Source organism: Papio anubis, chromosome 4, assembly GCF_008728515.1.
Source record: "Papio anubis isolate 15944 chromosome 4, Panubis1.0, whole genome shotgun sequence".
Taxonomy (NCBI): Eukaryota; Metazoa; Chordata; class Mammalia; order Primates; family Cercopithecidae; genus Papio; species Papio anubis.
In genome coordinates this window covers 140,273,154-140,286,186 of record NC_044979.1, presented here as the reverse complement: position 1 = coordinate 140,286,186, position 13,033 = coordinate 140,273,154, and the positions used below count along the sequence as shown (strand labels likewise).

At 41.7% G+C, this 13,033-nt stretch overlaps 1 protein-coding gene across 3 annotated transcripts; it reads right to left on the bottom strand.

Annotated features, from left to right (window-relative positions):
* Nucleotides 1-59: 59 nt before the first annotated feature.
* On the bottom strand, nucleotides 60-11,783 carry LOC103882745 (cytochrome P450 3A7-like). 3 transcript variants are annotated; one of them, XM_021935186.1, is made up of 6 exons: nucleotides 11,699-11,783; nucleotides 8,095-8,157; nucleotides 6,146-6,372; nucleotides 4,926-5,082; nucleotides 2,287-2,367; nucleotides 60-78 (listed from the first exon to the last, which is right to left on the bottom strand). In XM_021935186.1, the coding sequence occupies exons 2-6, from the start codon at nucleotides 8,119-8,121 to the stop codon at nucleotides 70-72; spliced, it is 501 nt and encodes a 166-aa protein (XP_021790878.1). In that variant the 5' UTR covers nucleotides 8,122-8,157; nucleotides 11,699-11,783; the 3' UTR covers nucleotides 60-69. The 3 variants fall into 3 exon arrangements, with proteins under 3 accessions (XP_021790878.1, XP_009200924.1, XP_021790877.1); XM_009202660.3 differs by lacking the exon at nucleotides 60-78 and having other exon boundaries at nucleotides 1,725-2,367; XM_021935185.1 differs by lacking the exons at nucleotides 60-78; nucleotides 11,699-11,783 and adding an exon at nucleotides 10,922-10,961 and having other exon boundaries at nucleotides 1,725-2,367.
* Between the last annotated feature and the right edge of the window lie 1,250 nt (nucleotides 11,784-13,033).

Below are 13,033 nucleotides of genomic sequence, written 5' to 3'. Positions count from 1 at the left end.
GAGGGAGGCTCCGTGGGTGTGGGGCCCTCTGAGTCAGGCTCAGGATATAATCTCCTGGTGTGCTGTTTGCTAAGACCCCTGGAAAAGCACAGTATTAGAGTGGGAGTGACCCGATTTTCCAGGTGCTGTGTGTCACGGTTTCCCTTGGCTATGAAAGGGAATTCCCTTACCCCTTGCACTTCCTGGCTGAGGCAATGCCCCGCCCTGCTTTGGCTCTGGCTCGGTGGGCTGCACCCACTGTCCTGCACCCACTGTCTGACTTGCTCCAGTGGATGAACCTGGTACCTCAGTTGGAAATGCAGAAATCACCCATCTTCTGTGTCGCTCACTCTGGGAGCTGTAGCCTGGAGCTGTTCCTGTTCGGCCATCTTGGAACTGATTCCCCCCCCCCCTTTTATTTTTTTGTGACAGAGTCTCACTCTCTTGCCCAGGCTGGGGTGCATTGGCATGACCTTGGCTCACTGCAACCTCTGCCTCCTGGGTCCAAGTGATTCTCCCACCTCAGCCTCATGAGTAACTGGAACTAGAGGCATGCCCCACCATGCCCAGCTAACTTTTGTATTTTTTGGTAGAGATGAGGTTTCACCTTTTTGGTCAGGCTGGTCTTGAAATCCTGACCTCAAGTGATCCACCTGCCTCTGCCACTCAGAGTGCTGGGATTACAGGCATGAGCCACCGCACTCAGCCAGATTTCAGTCTTTAATCCACCTTGATTTGATTTTTGTGTCTGGTGAGATATAGGGGTCTAGTTTCATTCTTCCGCATATTGATATCCAGCTTTCCCAGCTCCAAAAGAGACTATCTTTTCCCCAGTGTATGTTCTTGACAACAATATTGAAAATGAGTTCACTATAGGTGTGTGGATTTGTTTCTAGGTGATCTATTCTATTTCATTGGTCAATGTGTCTGTTTTTATACAAGTTCCATGCTGTTTTGGTTACTATACCTCTGTAGTATAATTTGAAGTCAGGTAATATGATTTCTCCAGTTTCGCTCTTTTTGCTGAAGACAGTTTTAGCCGTTCTGGGTCTTTTATGGTTCTATAGAAATTTTAGGATTTTTTTCTTCTATGTCTTTGAAGAAAGTCATTGGTATTTTGAGAGATTGCATTGAATCTGTACATTGCTTTGAGTAGTGTGGACAGTTTTAACTATATCGATTCTTACAATATGCAGACATGGAATGTCCTTCTGTTTTTGTGTCTTCTTCATTTTCCTTCATCAGTGTTTTACAGTATTCATTGTAGATATCACCCTCTTCTTTGATTAAGCTAATTCCTAGATATTTAGTTCATTTAAATATATGTGCTACAAAAAGGCATAATTTTTTTTTTGAGATGCAGTCTCATTCTGTTGCCCTGGCTGGAGTGCGGTCCTGTGATCTCGGCTCACTGCAGGTTCAAGCAATTCCCCTGCCTCAGCTTCCTAGGTAGCTGAGATTACAGGCACATGCCACCACACCTAGCTAATTTTTGTATTTTTAGTAGAAATGGGGCTTCACCGTGTTGGTCAGGCTGGTGTCGAACTCCTGGCCTCAGGTGATCTACCCACCTTGACCTCCCAAAGTGCAGGGATTACAGGTGTTAGCCACTGTGCTTGGTCAAAAATGACATAATTAAACTATGAATATTCTTTCTAAACAATGGGTAAAGTCATAGTGGATTAACTCTCACCTATGTTAATAATCAATTTGGAGTTCTGACAAAAGCCCCACATCAACAGTGATTACAATGATCAAAATATTTACTTGTTGGTTCTCAGTCATTCAGTTCTATGGATTTCTCATTAATGTGTGGGAGATTATCTGATAATACTTTTGTAAAGAGGTTTTTATCAACTTGCTTAATATAAAACTTAGTATAGAATACTCCAGATATAACATGTGATACAAGTGTCACTGTTAGAGTCATCAAAATAATTCTTATTTTCATTAATGATTGTGGATGTAGTTTTTAAGAAATGTTTTCTGTTATCAGAGCTCAGGAGGAGTTAATGGTGCTAACTGGGGGTGATGGAGATAGTCCTATGAGAAGCAGAGAAGCCAAATCTACTTCCCCAGCACTGATTTAGTCATCTCCTTTATATTACCGAGTATAACACTCTATATAGACTGTGAGAGAGCTCAATACATGTAGAGAATCCCCGGTTATTTATGCAGTACGTTGGATAAAGCCCATCTTCATTTCAGGGTTCTATTCACAAAGTAATTTGAGGTCTCTGGGGTTCTGGGGCACAGCTTTCTTGAAGAGCAAAGCAGAAGTCCTTAGGGAAATCAGGCTCCACTTACGGTCCCATCCCTTGACTTAGCCATTAGAACAATGGGTTTTTCTGGTTGAAGAAATCCTCCAAAACGTAATTTCAAGGGGATCTGAAACAGTTAAATAAGCATATTGAGTAGCAATAAATAAAGCAAAAGTAGAAAGTATAGCATCAAAGTAAAAAAATGCATTAATAACAATAATGCTTTGTAAACATATAAAAACTACTTTCAGTATTATAAATCTTGGATTCTTTATTCTTTAAACACTTTTTTTTTTTTTTTGAGACGGAGTCTCGCTCTGCCGCCCAGGCTGGAGTACAGTGGCCGGATCTCTGCTCACTGCAAGCTCCGCCTCCCGGGTTCACGCCATTCTCCTGCCTCAGCCTTCCGAGTAGCTGGGACTACAGGCGCCCGCCACTGCGCCCGGCTAGTTTTTTGTATTTTTTAGTAGAGACGGGGTTTCACCATGTTAGCCAGGATGGTCTCGATCTCCTGACCTCGTGATCCACCCATCTCGGCCTCCCAAAGTGCTGGGATTACAGGCTTGAGCCACCGCGCCCGGCCAAATCTTGGATTCTTTATACTTACTCTATAAGATATGTGAAGATTGTAGAGTGAGAGCATTCATCATCTATCATTTAATAAAATATTTATGGAGCACCTATTCTGTGCAACGCCTGACCTCAGACAAATTCATGGGAATCCATGTTCGTTTTGATTTAAATTTTAAGTAAAATGGATGAGTTTTAAAAATTTAAACCAGATTATTAGGCATGATGACAAACTATTTTTGAAGAGTCATATAAAGTTAATTTTGTGTATGTTGAAACTTGCAAGGTAATCCGGAGTAATTGTTGTACATTTTACCTATATGGACAGTCTTCAACTTCCAGAGTCCAGTAATTCCTCCCAATTGAATCCATCTAGTGTAAAGATGGGAAGACACCTTCAGGAAGCATCATCATTTTATTTTTTAACATTTTCTCTTGGTTTCCAAGGGTAGTGCAAGTGGGGAACCTCTCAATTCCTACAGTGTTTTGACTCAACTTTTAGCCCCATTCTTATGGAGACAGACACTGCTTCAGTGTTGAGGGAACACAACAGAGTGATATTCTGATCTCCATGGAGTGATGGGCAAGAAAATTGCCATGGAGATCAAGAAGTGCCAGCTTGGAACTTACAAGTGAGTACCTTTCCCATCCCAGGTGTGCCAGAGGACTACTTTCTCTCAGGGCTGCGTCCCCTGTCTGAGCACACATGCAGGATAGCTACATAGCTGGCCTAAAGCCACAAATAATGTGGAATATGGAAGTAATATGGAAATCATCTCTATCTTTTTCCTCTCCTATGTAGAAAGCCTGCTTAAGGGGTGGAATTGCTTAATAAATACATGAGACCTAGAAATAAGATTTATAGCGTCTTGCTTAATATGAATAAATGACATCTGTTCTTTAATTTCTTCAGAGAAAAGATCCCAAATCTTTTTATAAATATAATATCTTATTATTTAAAACTTTTCAAAGGCATGAATATATTTTCCCTGCAGGCAGACAGGCACGTGCACATGTGCAAGCACAAACACACATGCAAATACATGAATGTCATTTGTTAAATGTTCACATTAAAAAACTTAATATTTGTATGCAAGCCAATCAACTGCACATCACTCCTTAAACATTTACCAAATGACCAAATGCTTGAATTAGATTAGGTCGCTTGCAAGGCACCACTGGGATATTTTAAAAGGAACAAAATGACAGGATATTGTTAATAGATAAGGGGAAGACATTCTTAGACACAGAGAAAATACAGAGAACAAAACTCAATGATTTAATGGCAAAGTATGAAATTATATGATAATAGTCTCCAGTAACCAATAACAGAGCAGAGGAGTAAATGAGCCCTGGACTAGGTCGAGAAGACACCTTGGAGAGCTTGAGAATTGAACTAGGTCTTGAAAGATAAGAACAGAATGAGGAGAAGAAAGGGAAGAAGATTAACAGAGGTATAATTGGGTTGAAAAGGAGCCTAGTTGGATAGAGCTAGGCAACTGGAAGGTAAGGTCAGTAAGGATGGCCTTGGACTGTGGTAGTCCTTCATATCCAGTAGAAATACCTTAGTCATTTTCCACCTTGGCTTCACATGAGAAGCAATTGGGGAGCTTTTAAAGCCACACTCTGAGAAAATTAGTTTAGAATTTCTGAGATGTCCCAGGCATCATGAATTTTTAAAGCTCACTGGTGTTTCCAATGTACAGCTAGTGGTTGGGAGCCACTGTCATGAGAGGGCTTCTACAAGTTCTGGGAAGGAATAGTACCATTCAAAAGTCAAAACAAGATAGTAATTGCACTTCATGATTGTGCAAAATACTTCCCCATCTTTCCAATTGACTTGAAACTGAATTTAAACTTTGCTCAAATTCAAGAAGACTGCAGATAGTCATGCCATGCTAATCTACATTGATGTTACATGATGTTTTTAATGCTACTGCTTTTTACCGCCAGAACTGAAGCACCCTTAAAGATCACAGATGGGCCCAAATAGATTCCTCGGCCCATAGAACAAATTAGTAGAAGATTAAATGGGTGTGTTCTTTTTTAAATATATAGACCCTTCAGTTAAAATAATTCTTAATAAAACATTATTTATGCAGAAAATTGACTGACCTGTGTTTCTTTACAAGGTTTGAAGGAGAAGTTCTGAAGGACTCTGGTTAGAGCAAGTTTCATGTTCAGAAGATCAAACCTCATGCCAATGAAGTTTCTGGGTCCACTTCCCAAGGGTGTATATATGTAAGGATCTATATTGTCCTTGTTCTTCTTACTGAAATTGGTTCCATATTGGTAGATTTTTAAAAAGTTAATGACATAATACCCATAAGAGTTACATGTTAGGGTTTCTTACTTAGGGCCCACTCCTCTACTAGTAGTACACAGGATACTTTTGTGAACTGGTCATTGAAATCCTGCTATGCTTATTTTACTATGAGAATTGTAAGCTACAGATCCTTTCTACTCTCGTTACACTATAGGAGGTTTCAGTCTTGTTGAGAGGAGAAAAATAGTGTTGCAAAGAATATTAATTTCTAAACACTCAGATTATATTCAGGGTGGTCATGTGTTCACACTATAAAGGCACATAAGTGATGAGACTGATGGAAAAGTAAATTCCTGCCTCAAGTCACACTTATGTTGGTCATGAGGAAGGAGAAGAAGAAATTGCCTTGCACTATTTCAAAATTGTTATTTTGCACTTTCCTTCTCATCTCCTCTCTTGTTTTTCTAATTCTCCTCCTTCTCCTCCCTACCTTGTCTTATCCCTCCTTCTCTCCGCCTTCTGCTCCTTCTTCTTCTCTCCATCTCTCCCTCTTTCTCCCCCACACCTCCATAGAATAGTTGACATCAGATAATTTACACGGGTATATGATGCTACTGTACCAGTGCAAAGCAGTATCATCACTGCTTTGTCTATCTGTTCCACTAAGCTATAAATTCTTTGAAGATTAGACCCATGTTTTTTATTCAAACTTGACTCCTAAATATTTGATTATATTAAGAAAAAAATATTCATTTCTGGGACATAATAATAGTATTGTGATCATGTGTTTTTAAAAGAGTCCTTATATTTTGAACACTTATGACCCATAAGGACATAACTGATGACCTTCATTTTAAGTTTTCGGGACTGTGGGTGGCTGTAGTTTTCTTTTATGTAGTCTATGGTTTGTAAAGTGTGACAATGATCAATTTCATGAAAAAAAACTTTTAAAAATAAAAAGACAAGCAAATGATTGTACTAGACCACGACTGTCCTGTAGATTAAGAGAGGCAGAATATGCTTGAACCAGGCTGGTTCAGGGAGGACTGCTTTCCCAGTGGCCTTGTACCTTTCAGGGAGGAACTTCTCAGGCTCTGTCCAGTGCTTTGGGTCATGATGAAGAACATAGGTTGGAATCATCACCACCACCCCTTTGGGAATGAACATCCCATTGATTTCAACATCTTTTTTGCAGACCCTCTCAAGTCTCATAGCAACTGGGAATAATCTGAGCATTTCATTCACCACCATGTCGAGATACTCCATCTGTAGCACAGTATCATAGGTGGGTGGTGCCTGGTAAGAAAGAAACAGATTTGGATAAACTGAGATTTTGGATTAACTTTTAACTCAGTCCACGCAGTACTATTGACATGTTAGAAGCTCCAGAGAATAACTCATACTGGTAAAGGATCATAACATTCATAAATTGTTTTAATAACTGTCATGCCCATTGATGTGCTCCACGGCCCACTGAGATGTGTGGAGGAGTTATGAAAGTGGGAGACATTCGGGACGGTTCTCACTCCAGGGACAGAAATCCTTAGCATAACCATCTAGTGGTTTTTCTTTCTCATGGAAACAAACGTGACTAAAAGGCTATGAGCATTAGCATCAGATAAAATATGACAAAGTGATTGTCACCTTTCAAAAAAGAGATCACACGTCTGTAACCAAGAAAGTGAAAAGAGATATTAAAAGCAAATTCTCTGTGCCACACAAGGACTATTGGTCAAAGTCCTGCTTCGTAATTCTTTCTGTTATATATACAAACAAAAACAGCTACTAAGCAGGATTTGTATTGTATATATGTGTGTGTATATATGTACACATCGATATATACACATATATACACACATGTATATATATACACAGGTATATATATACACACACACGTATATATATACACACATATATACAATACAAATGTATACGTACACATATACACACACAAGACTTTTGTTATATTCATAAAATATGGAGAGAAACACTATATTATATAAAATCTCTATCAATAATTTGAAGACAACTAGTCCCTTCTATCCCAAATACGACAAAAGAAGGTTCTGGTTGGATGCTACCATGATTTCAGTGCTAGTGGAAATTATAAAGAGGATAGAACCCCACACAGTCCTATCCTCACTTGCTGAAACAGTCTCCTAGTTGTTGCTCCAGGGCTGAACTGTAATCTCTGAAGAACATCCCTTTGTGTTCACCTCACTGCCACACCCAGGCGGAGATCAGGCCTTTGCACCCCAACTCCAGCCTGGGTGACAGAGCAAGACTCCAACTCAAAAACAAACAAACAAACAAACAAACAAACAAACAAACATAAAACCCACAGGTTCCTGGGCCTACCAGAAATGAGAAGGGGCTGCCCAGGGACCTAACAATGAGGAGGCAGGGACCATTGAGGGCCATCTGGAGAGACTCCAAAGTGTCCCATCTATCCAGAGACATGAAAAAGAAGGCATCATGCCCAACTCATTCCATGAGGGCCACATGATCCAAATCAGAAAAAAATCAGGACCGCAAAGGAAGATGGCATGCCAGTCTCATTCATGAGCATCAGCGCAAAAATCCTGAACAAAATAGTACCAAGTCAGAGACAGCAGTGTTCAAAGATGATACACCATGACCAAGTTGAATTTAAACCTGAGGCTCAAGAATAGTTAACAAAGTATAAATACCAATGATTTCATCAACAGATTAAAGGAGAACAATTATAAGATCATCTCAATTGTTTTAGGAAGAGCCTTTGATAGTTCAGTAATAATATATTAATAACATATGACTATATTCAACTCCCATTTATGATATAAAAAGCCTTCAACAACTAATAGCAGGGAATTTTCTTAATCTGATGAAAGCATCTACCAAAAAAAGTTAGATAAAACATTATTCTTAGTAGTATAAAAGCATTATCCTGGTATACCTTCTTAATGTTTACCATGTGCACAAATTACCTTTAAAATTAGTGACTTTTTTTAAACAAAAACATCCTATCAATTAACTTACTTTTTCTGTAATTGAAAAGAATATCATAACTTGTCGTTGTCAGAAGTTCAGCTTGTGATTCACCTGGGGTCAACACAGGGCAAGGTTTAATAATCACTGAAATAATTAAACATTGTAATGCCTCATGGGGCTGCTTGAACTGACATGACTTCAAGGGCACCGAGAGGCTGCGGGAAAGCAGAGGGTCAGAAAGTTCATTCAGCTGAGATTATCTCAGTTTACAAAACTGGATTTTATGACCTTTAGTTGGGATATGAGTTTCTCTGACTATCAAATGAGAGGAATGAACCAACTCTCCAGAATAAACTAGCATCCAGCATTTTTGCATGAAGTTCCAAGAGGACCCCAGGGAGACATGTTACTAGGAAGCTTGCCAAACCCAGTGACTTTCCAGGGGGCCTGCCCACCCAAGTGCAGCCCATGCCTGACACCCAGCCCTCAATGCCCTATTCTGATCAGTTACATGGTTATCTCCAGAACCATGGGCCCTCTCTATCAGTGTGAATGGGTCTCCACTCTGCCCAGTGCTATGACACAACACAGGGGAACAGAACCATAAGGGAAAATGAAACAAGACCTTCACAGAGGCAGTCATGCCAAGACCCAGGATGGGGGTACTTCACCACCCGGAGGAAACTGGGGAGACACCAGGAGTTCTGGGAAGGCAGAGATGAGGGGATCTGGAACTACCTGGGGTGAAGTCTTCCTAAAGGAATGACGGTTTGCATTATCATTGACAGAGAAGTGTTTCGACAGAAGAAGGGAGGGTAAGAAACATTTCAGGCTATGAGAATGGTCCAGCTTTTTTTAGTAATAAAAAGTAGAAAAAGTAGAAATTGCTTTTAACATTATGTATTGAATAAGCAAGAAATGGCTTCCCAATCCTTTTCTTTATCATTATTTTTATTGTTTAGACAGAGTCCTGCTGCACTGCCCAGGCTGGAGTGCAATGGCACAATCATGGCTCATTGCCACCTCAACCTCCCAGGCTCAAGGAATCCTCCTGCCTCAGCCTCCTGAGGAGCTGGGACTACAGGCATGCACCACCGTGAGTGGTTCATTTTTTGATGTGTGCTAGAGATGAAGTCTGGTCTCAAACTGACTTGCCTAGGATGGTCTTGAAATTGTGGCCTCAATGATCCTCTTGTCTCACCCTTGCAAATGACTGGGATTATAGGAATGAAACACCGAGGCTGGACACTTTATTATTAATAAGGTTAAATATTTCTGTATTTTTGATAGCTGTGTTTCTTTTTTGATAAATTGTTCATGTCCACTCAGCTCTGCACCCGGTGCACCGAACAGACATCTGCAGAACTCTACACCCCAAGTCAACAGAATATACATTCTTCTCAGCATCACATCACACTTATTCTAAAATTGACCACATAATGGGAAGTAAAGCACTGCTCAGCAAGTGTAAAAGAACAGAAATCACAAAAAACTGTCTCTCAGACAACAGTACAGTCAAGTTAGAACTCAGGATTAAGAAACTCACTCAAAACCACACAATTATATGTAAACTGAACAACCTGCTCCTGAATGACTACTGAGTAAATAACGAAACGAAGGCAGAAATAAAGATGTTCTTGAAAACAATGAGAACAAAGACACAATGTACCAGAATCTCTGGGACACATTTAAAGCAGTGTTTAGAGGGAAATTTAAAGCACTAAATGACCACAAGAGAAAGCAGGAAAGATCTAAAATCGACACCCTAACATCATAGTTCAAAGAACTAGAGAAGCAAAAGCAAACACAGGAGAAGTTTCCCTACTGCTTCTCAGGAACCAATTCCAGCCTCTGCAGCATCACTGCAGTGCCCCCTAATATCACCCTAAGGGCTCCGCCGGGCATATTCTTCTGGTGTAATGGGACATTATCTAAGGACCTATCTAGTCCCTCTGTTACCAACCTACTGTGTCTTCCTGTCACATTAGTTCCCCGGTTGACTCTACTAACTGCTGGAGAGTTCCTAGGGTACACCGGTAACTGGACTAGTACTGCTATTCACCTAGTCCCTAGACCGAGACCTGCACGAGCCATATTTCTCCCTCTCATTGCGGGAATCTCCCTCACCGCATCCCTCATTGCGGCCGGGATGGCGGGGGGAGCCCTAGGTCACAGCCTCATAGAAAGCAACAAGTTGTACCAACAATTTGCCGTTGCTATGGAGAAGTCAGCTGAGTCCCTTGCATCCCTTCAGCGGCAGCTCACGTCCCTAGCTCAGGTAACCTTGCAGAACCAGAGGGCCCTAGACCTACTCACTGCTGAAAAAGGTGGTACATGTATGTTTCTAAAAGAAGACTGTTGTTTCTACATAAATGAATCAGGGCTTGTAGAAGACCGGGTCCAACAGTTACGCAAGTTAAGCACTGAAGTAAAAACACGGCAGTTTGCTTCAGCTGCAGACCAATGGTGGAATTCCTCTGTTTTCTCTGTTAGCCCCCTTCCTTGGACCCCTGCTAAGTCTACTATTTCTGCTAGCCATAGGACCTTGTGTTGTTAACAGAATTTTGCAGTTTGTCAGAGAAAGGTTTGACACCGTTCAGCTCATGGTTCTCAGAGCCCAATACCAACCTGTAAACGCTGAAACAGAGTCAGACTTATAAGACCCAAGATTGGCTCTAGAGTTACCTGAAAAGAAGGGGGGAATGAAAGGAATGAGGCACATCCCCCATATATCTCCCAACTTCCTGAGCCCAGCACAAACACATTCCTTCGTATTTCTTTCAAACTTCAGAAAAACATCACCTGGGAGATCTCCGATAAGGAATGCTAAATGTAGAATGTTAACCAATTGTAATGCTGTAACCGAGAGAATTACCTTGTTCCCTGTAACTTTGCATATCCTGTTTACATCGGGCTATAAAAAGCAAGCACTCCCATTGTTCGAGGCCCTCTTGTATGCTGTGGAATGGAGGGACCAAGTTCGAACTTGTAGTAAAGATCCTTGCCGCTTGGCTTTGACTCTGGACTCTGGTGGTCTTCTTTGGGGAACAAACGGTCTGGGCATAACAAAGTCTGTTCCTTTTTTGAGATTTTAAGTGGTATTGCACAGTTGTAAACATTTATAGAATGTTTAAAGAGCATACTCTTGTACACCTTCAGGTATAGAATTAAAATTAATCTGTTATCACTGAAAAAAATAAAGAGAGAAAGAAATATCTCAGATCTACAATCTGGCTTTATACATTAAGGAATTGGAAAAGAAGAATATACTAAAGCCAGAGCTAGCAAAAGTAAGGTAATGATAAAGATTAGAGCAAAGAAAAACAAAACTGGAAATAGAAAAGCAATAGAGAAAATCAATGAAACCAAGAGTTGGTTCATTAAAATATGAACAAAGGGCGGGCCCCGGAGGGCGGGGCCGCCGGCTGCTCGCGCAGGCTGCCAGGGTTCCGCAAGCCCTCGCGCGGGCCTGGCGTCCCTGTGCAGCCTGGGCCGCCAATGGGGGAGGTGGAGCCTGGGCCCGCGGGCCAGCTGGAGCCCCCGGAGCCGCCGGCCAGGAGGGATCCGGGTCCTGAAGATCCTGGACCCAAGCCAGAAGCCTCTGCAAAGCTTCCTTCCAGACCTGCGGATAACTATGACAACTTTATCCTACCAGAGTTGCCATCTGTGCCACACTACCAACTGCATCTGCTGGTGCCAGCACCTCAGCATCTGAAGACATTGACTTTGATGATCTTTCCCGGAGGTTTGAAGAGCTGAAAAAGAAAACATAGGTCTCTTAAACCAGGCAACTTTCACATTCTGGGAGTTGAGACTGAGCAATTTCTCCTTGTAACAAAGAATCTCCATGAAATTCCGTTTCATCTGTTAACTGTCACTGAGCACAACACTCCTCCTCTGGGCTCTCTTCCTGCTCCTCCAGATCCTGCTGCTTTCCAGTTCTCTGTTGATCCTGAGACTAACAACTGGAGACTGAGGCCGGAGCAGCTGACTCCTGGCAGCTGTGCTTGTCTGTTTCCTGTCAGAGTGATCCCAGGTTTCCTCCTGGCCCGTCCCATGGTCCCTCCACAGGAGCATGAGAGGATGGGGAAGCACTGTGGGGAGACCACCAAAGATGGCTGGACAGTGGGAGAGAGCACGTCGTGAAGCATCCCAGCCTCGTGTTGAGGTTCCAGACTTAGAAACAAACCTCTCTGTACAGGGGGATTGTGAATGAGAATCAAGGCCACAGTGTGTATTTTCTCACTCTCGAATGCAAGTGGGAGAGAGAAAGTGACTCAGGACGCCATTGTAACTGTTCCTGGAAGCTGGGCCCTCTCATTGGCATATACACTACTCCTTGCCGCAGGACACTGTCCCACCGGGATCCAGTTGCAAAGTTTGTCTCCACAGTTGAAGGCCTCGCTTAGTTGTACTGGATTCTCAGGGAGCCCTCTGTGGCCTTTTTGCTTTGAGTGCTGTATTTCCCTTGTACCAGAGGGCGGCACTGTGGAAATTGTTTTCCCCATAGCATATTCTGTTGGATTGCATTACTGGCAGAGAAAGGACAAGTTGCCATTCAAGTCTAGGGTGGACTTTCAGCTGCCTTAATAGAAGTACTCAAGTCTTTTGAGTAGTGAGCTGGAAAGTCCACAGGAAAAGAGGGGTACCTGTTTTCATTTGAAAACTTTGATTCATGGAACCTTTAAAACTAATCTCAGATAAATTTTTGGTGCCCATGCGGCTGTAGTTGTTCACTGCTTTCCTGGATGGATGGGACTCTCATATTGTAACTTCTGTACTCCTTTGGCCCATAGCTAAGGTCATCCTTCCCCACACGGTGGCTTTGGGATTGGATGATACAGCTTTTGCTTCTGTGTAGTATACCTGTACATACCTGCTTCAGGCAGCCTTTAATGTTTTCAGTTGGTTTGTATTCTGTAGCTCAGTAGCTGCTAATAAAGTTAAAGATCCTGTGTCAAAAAAAAAATATGAACAAAATGGACAA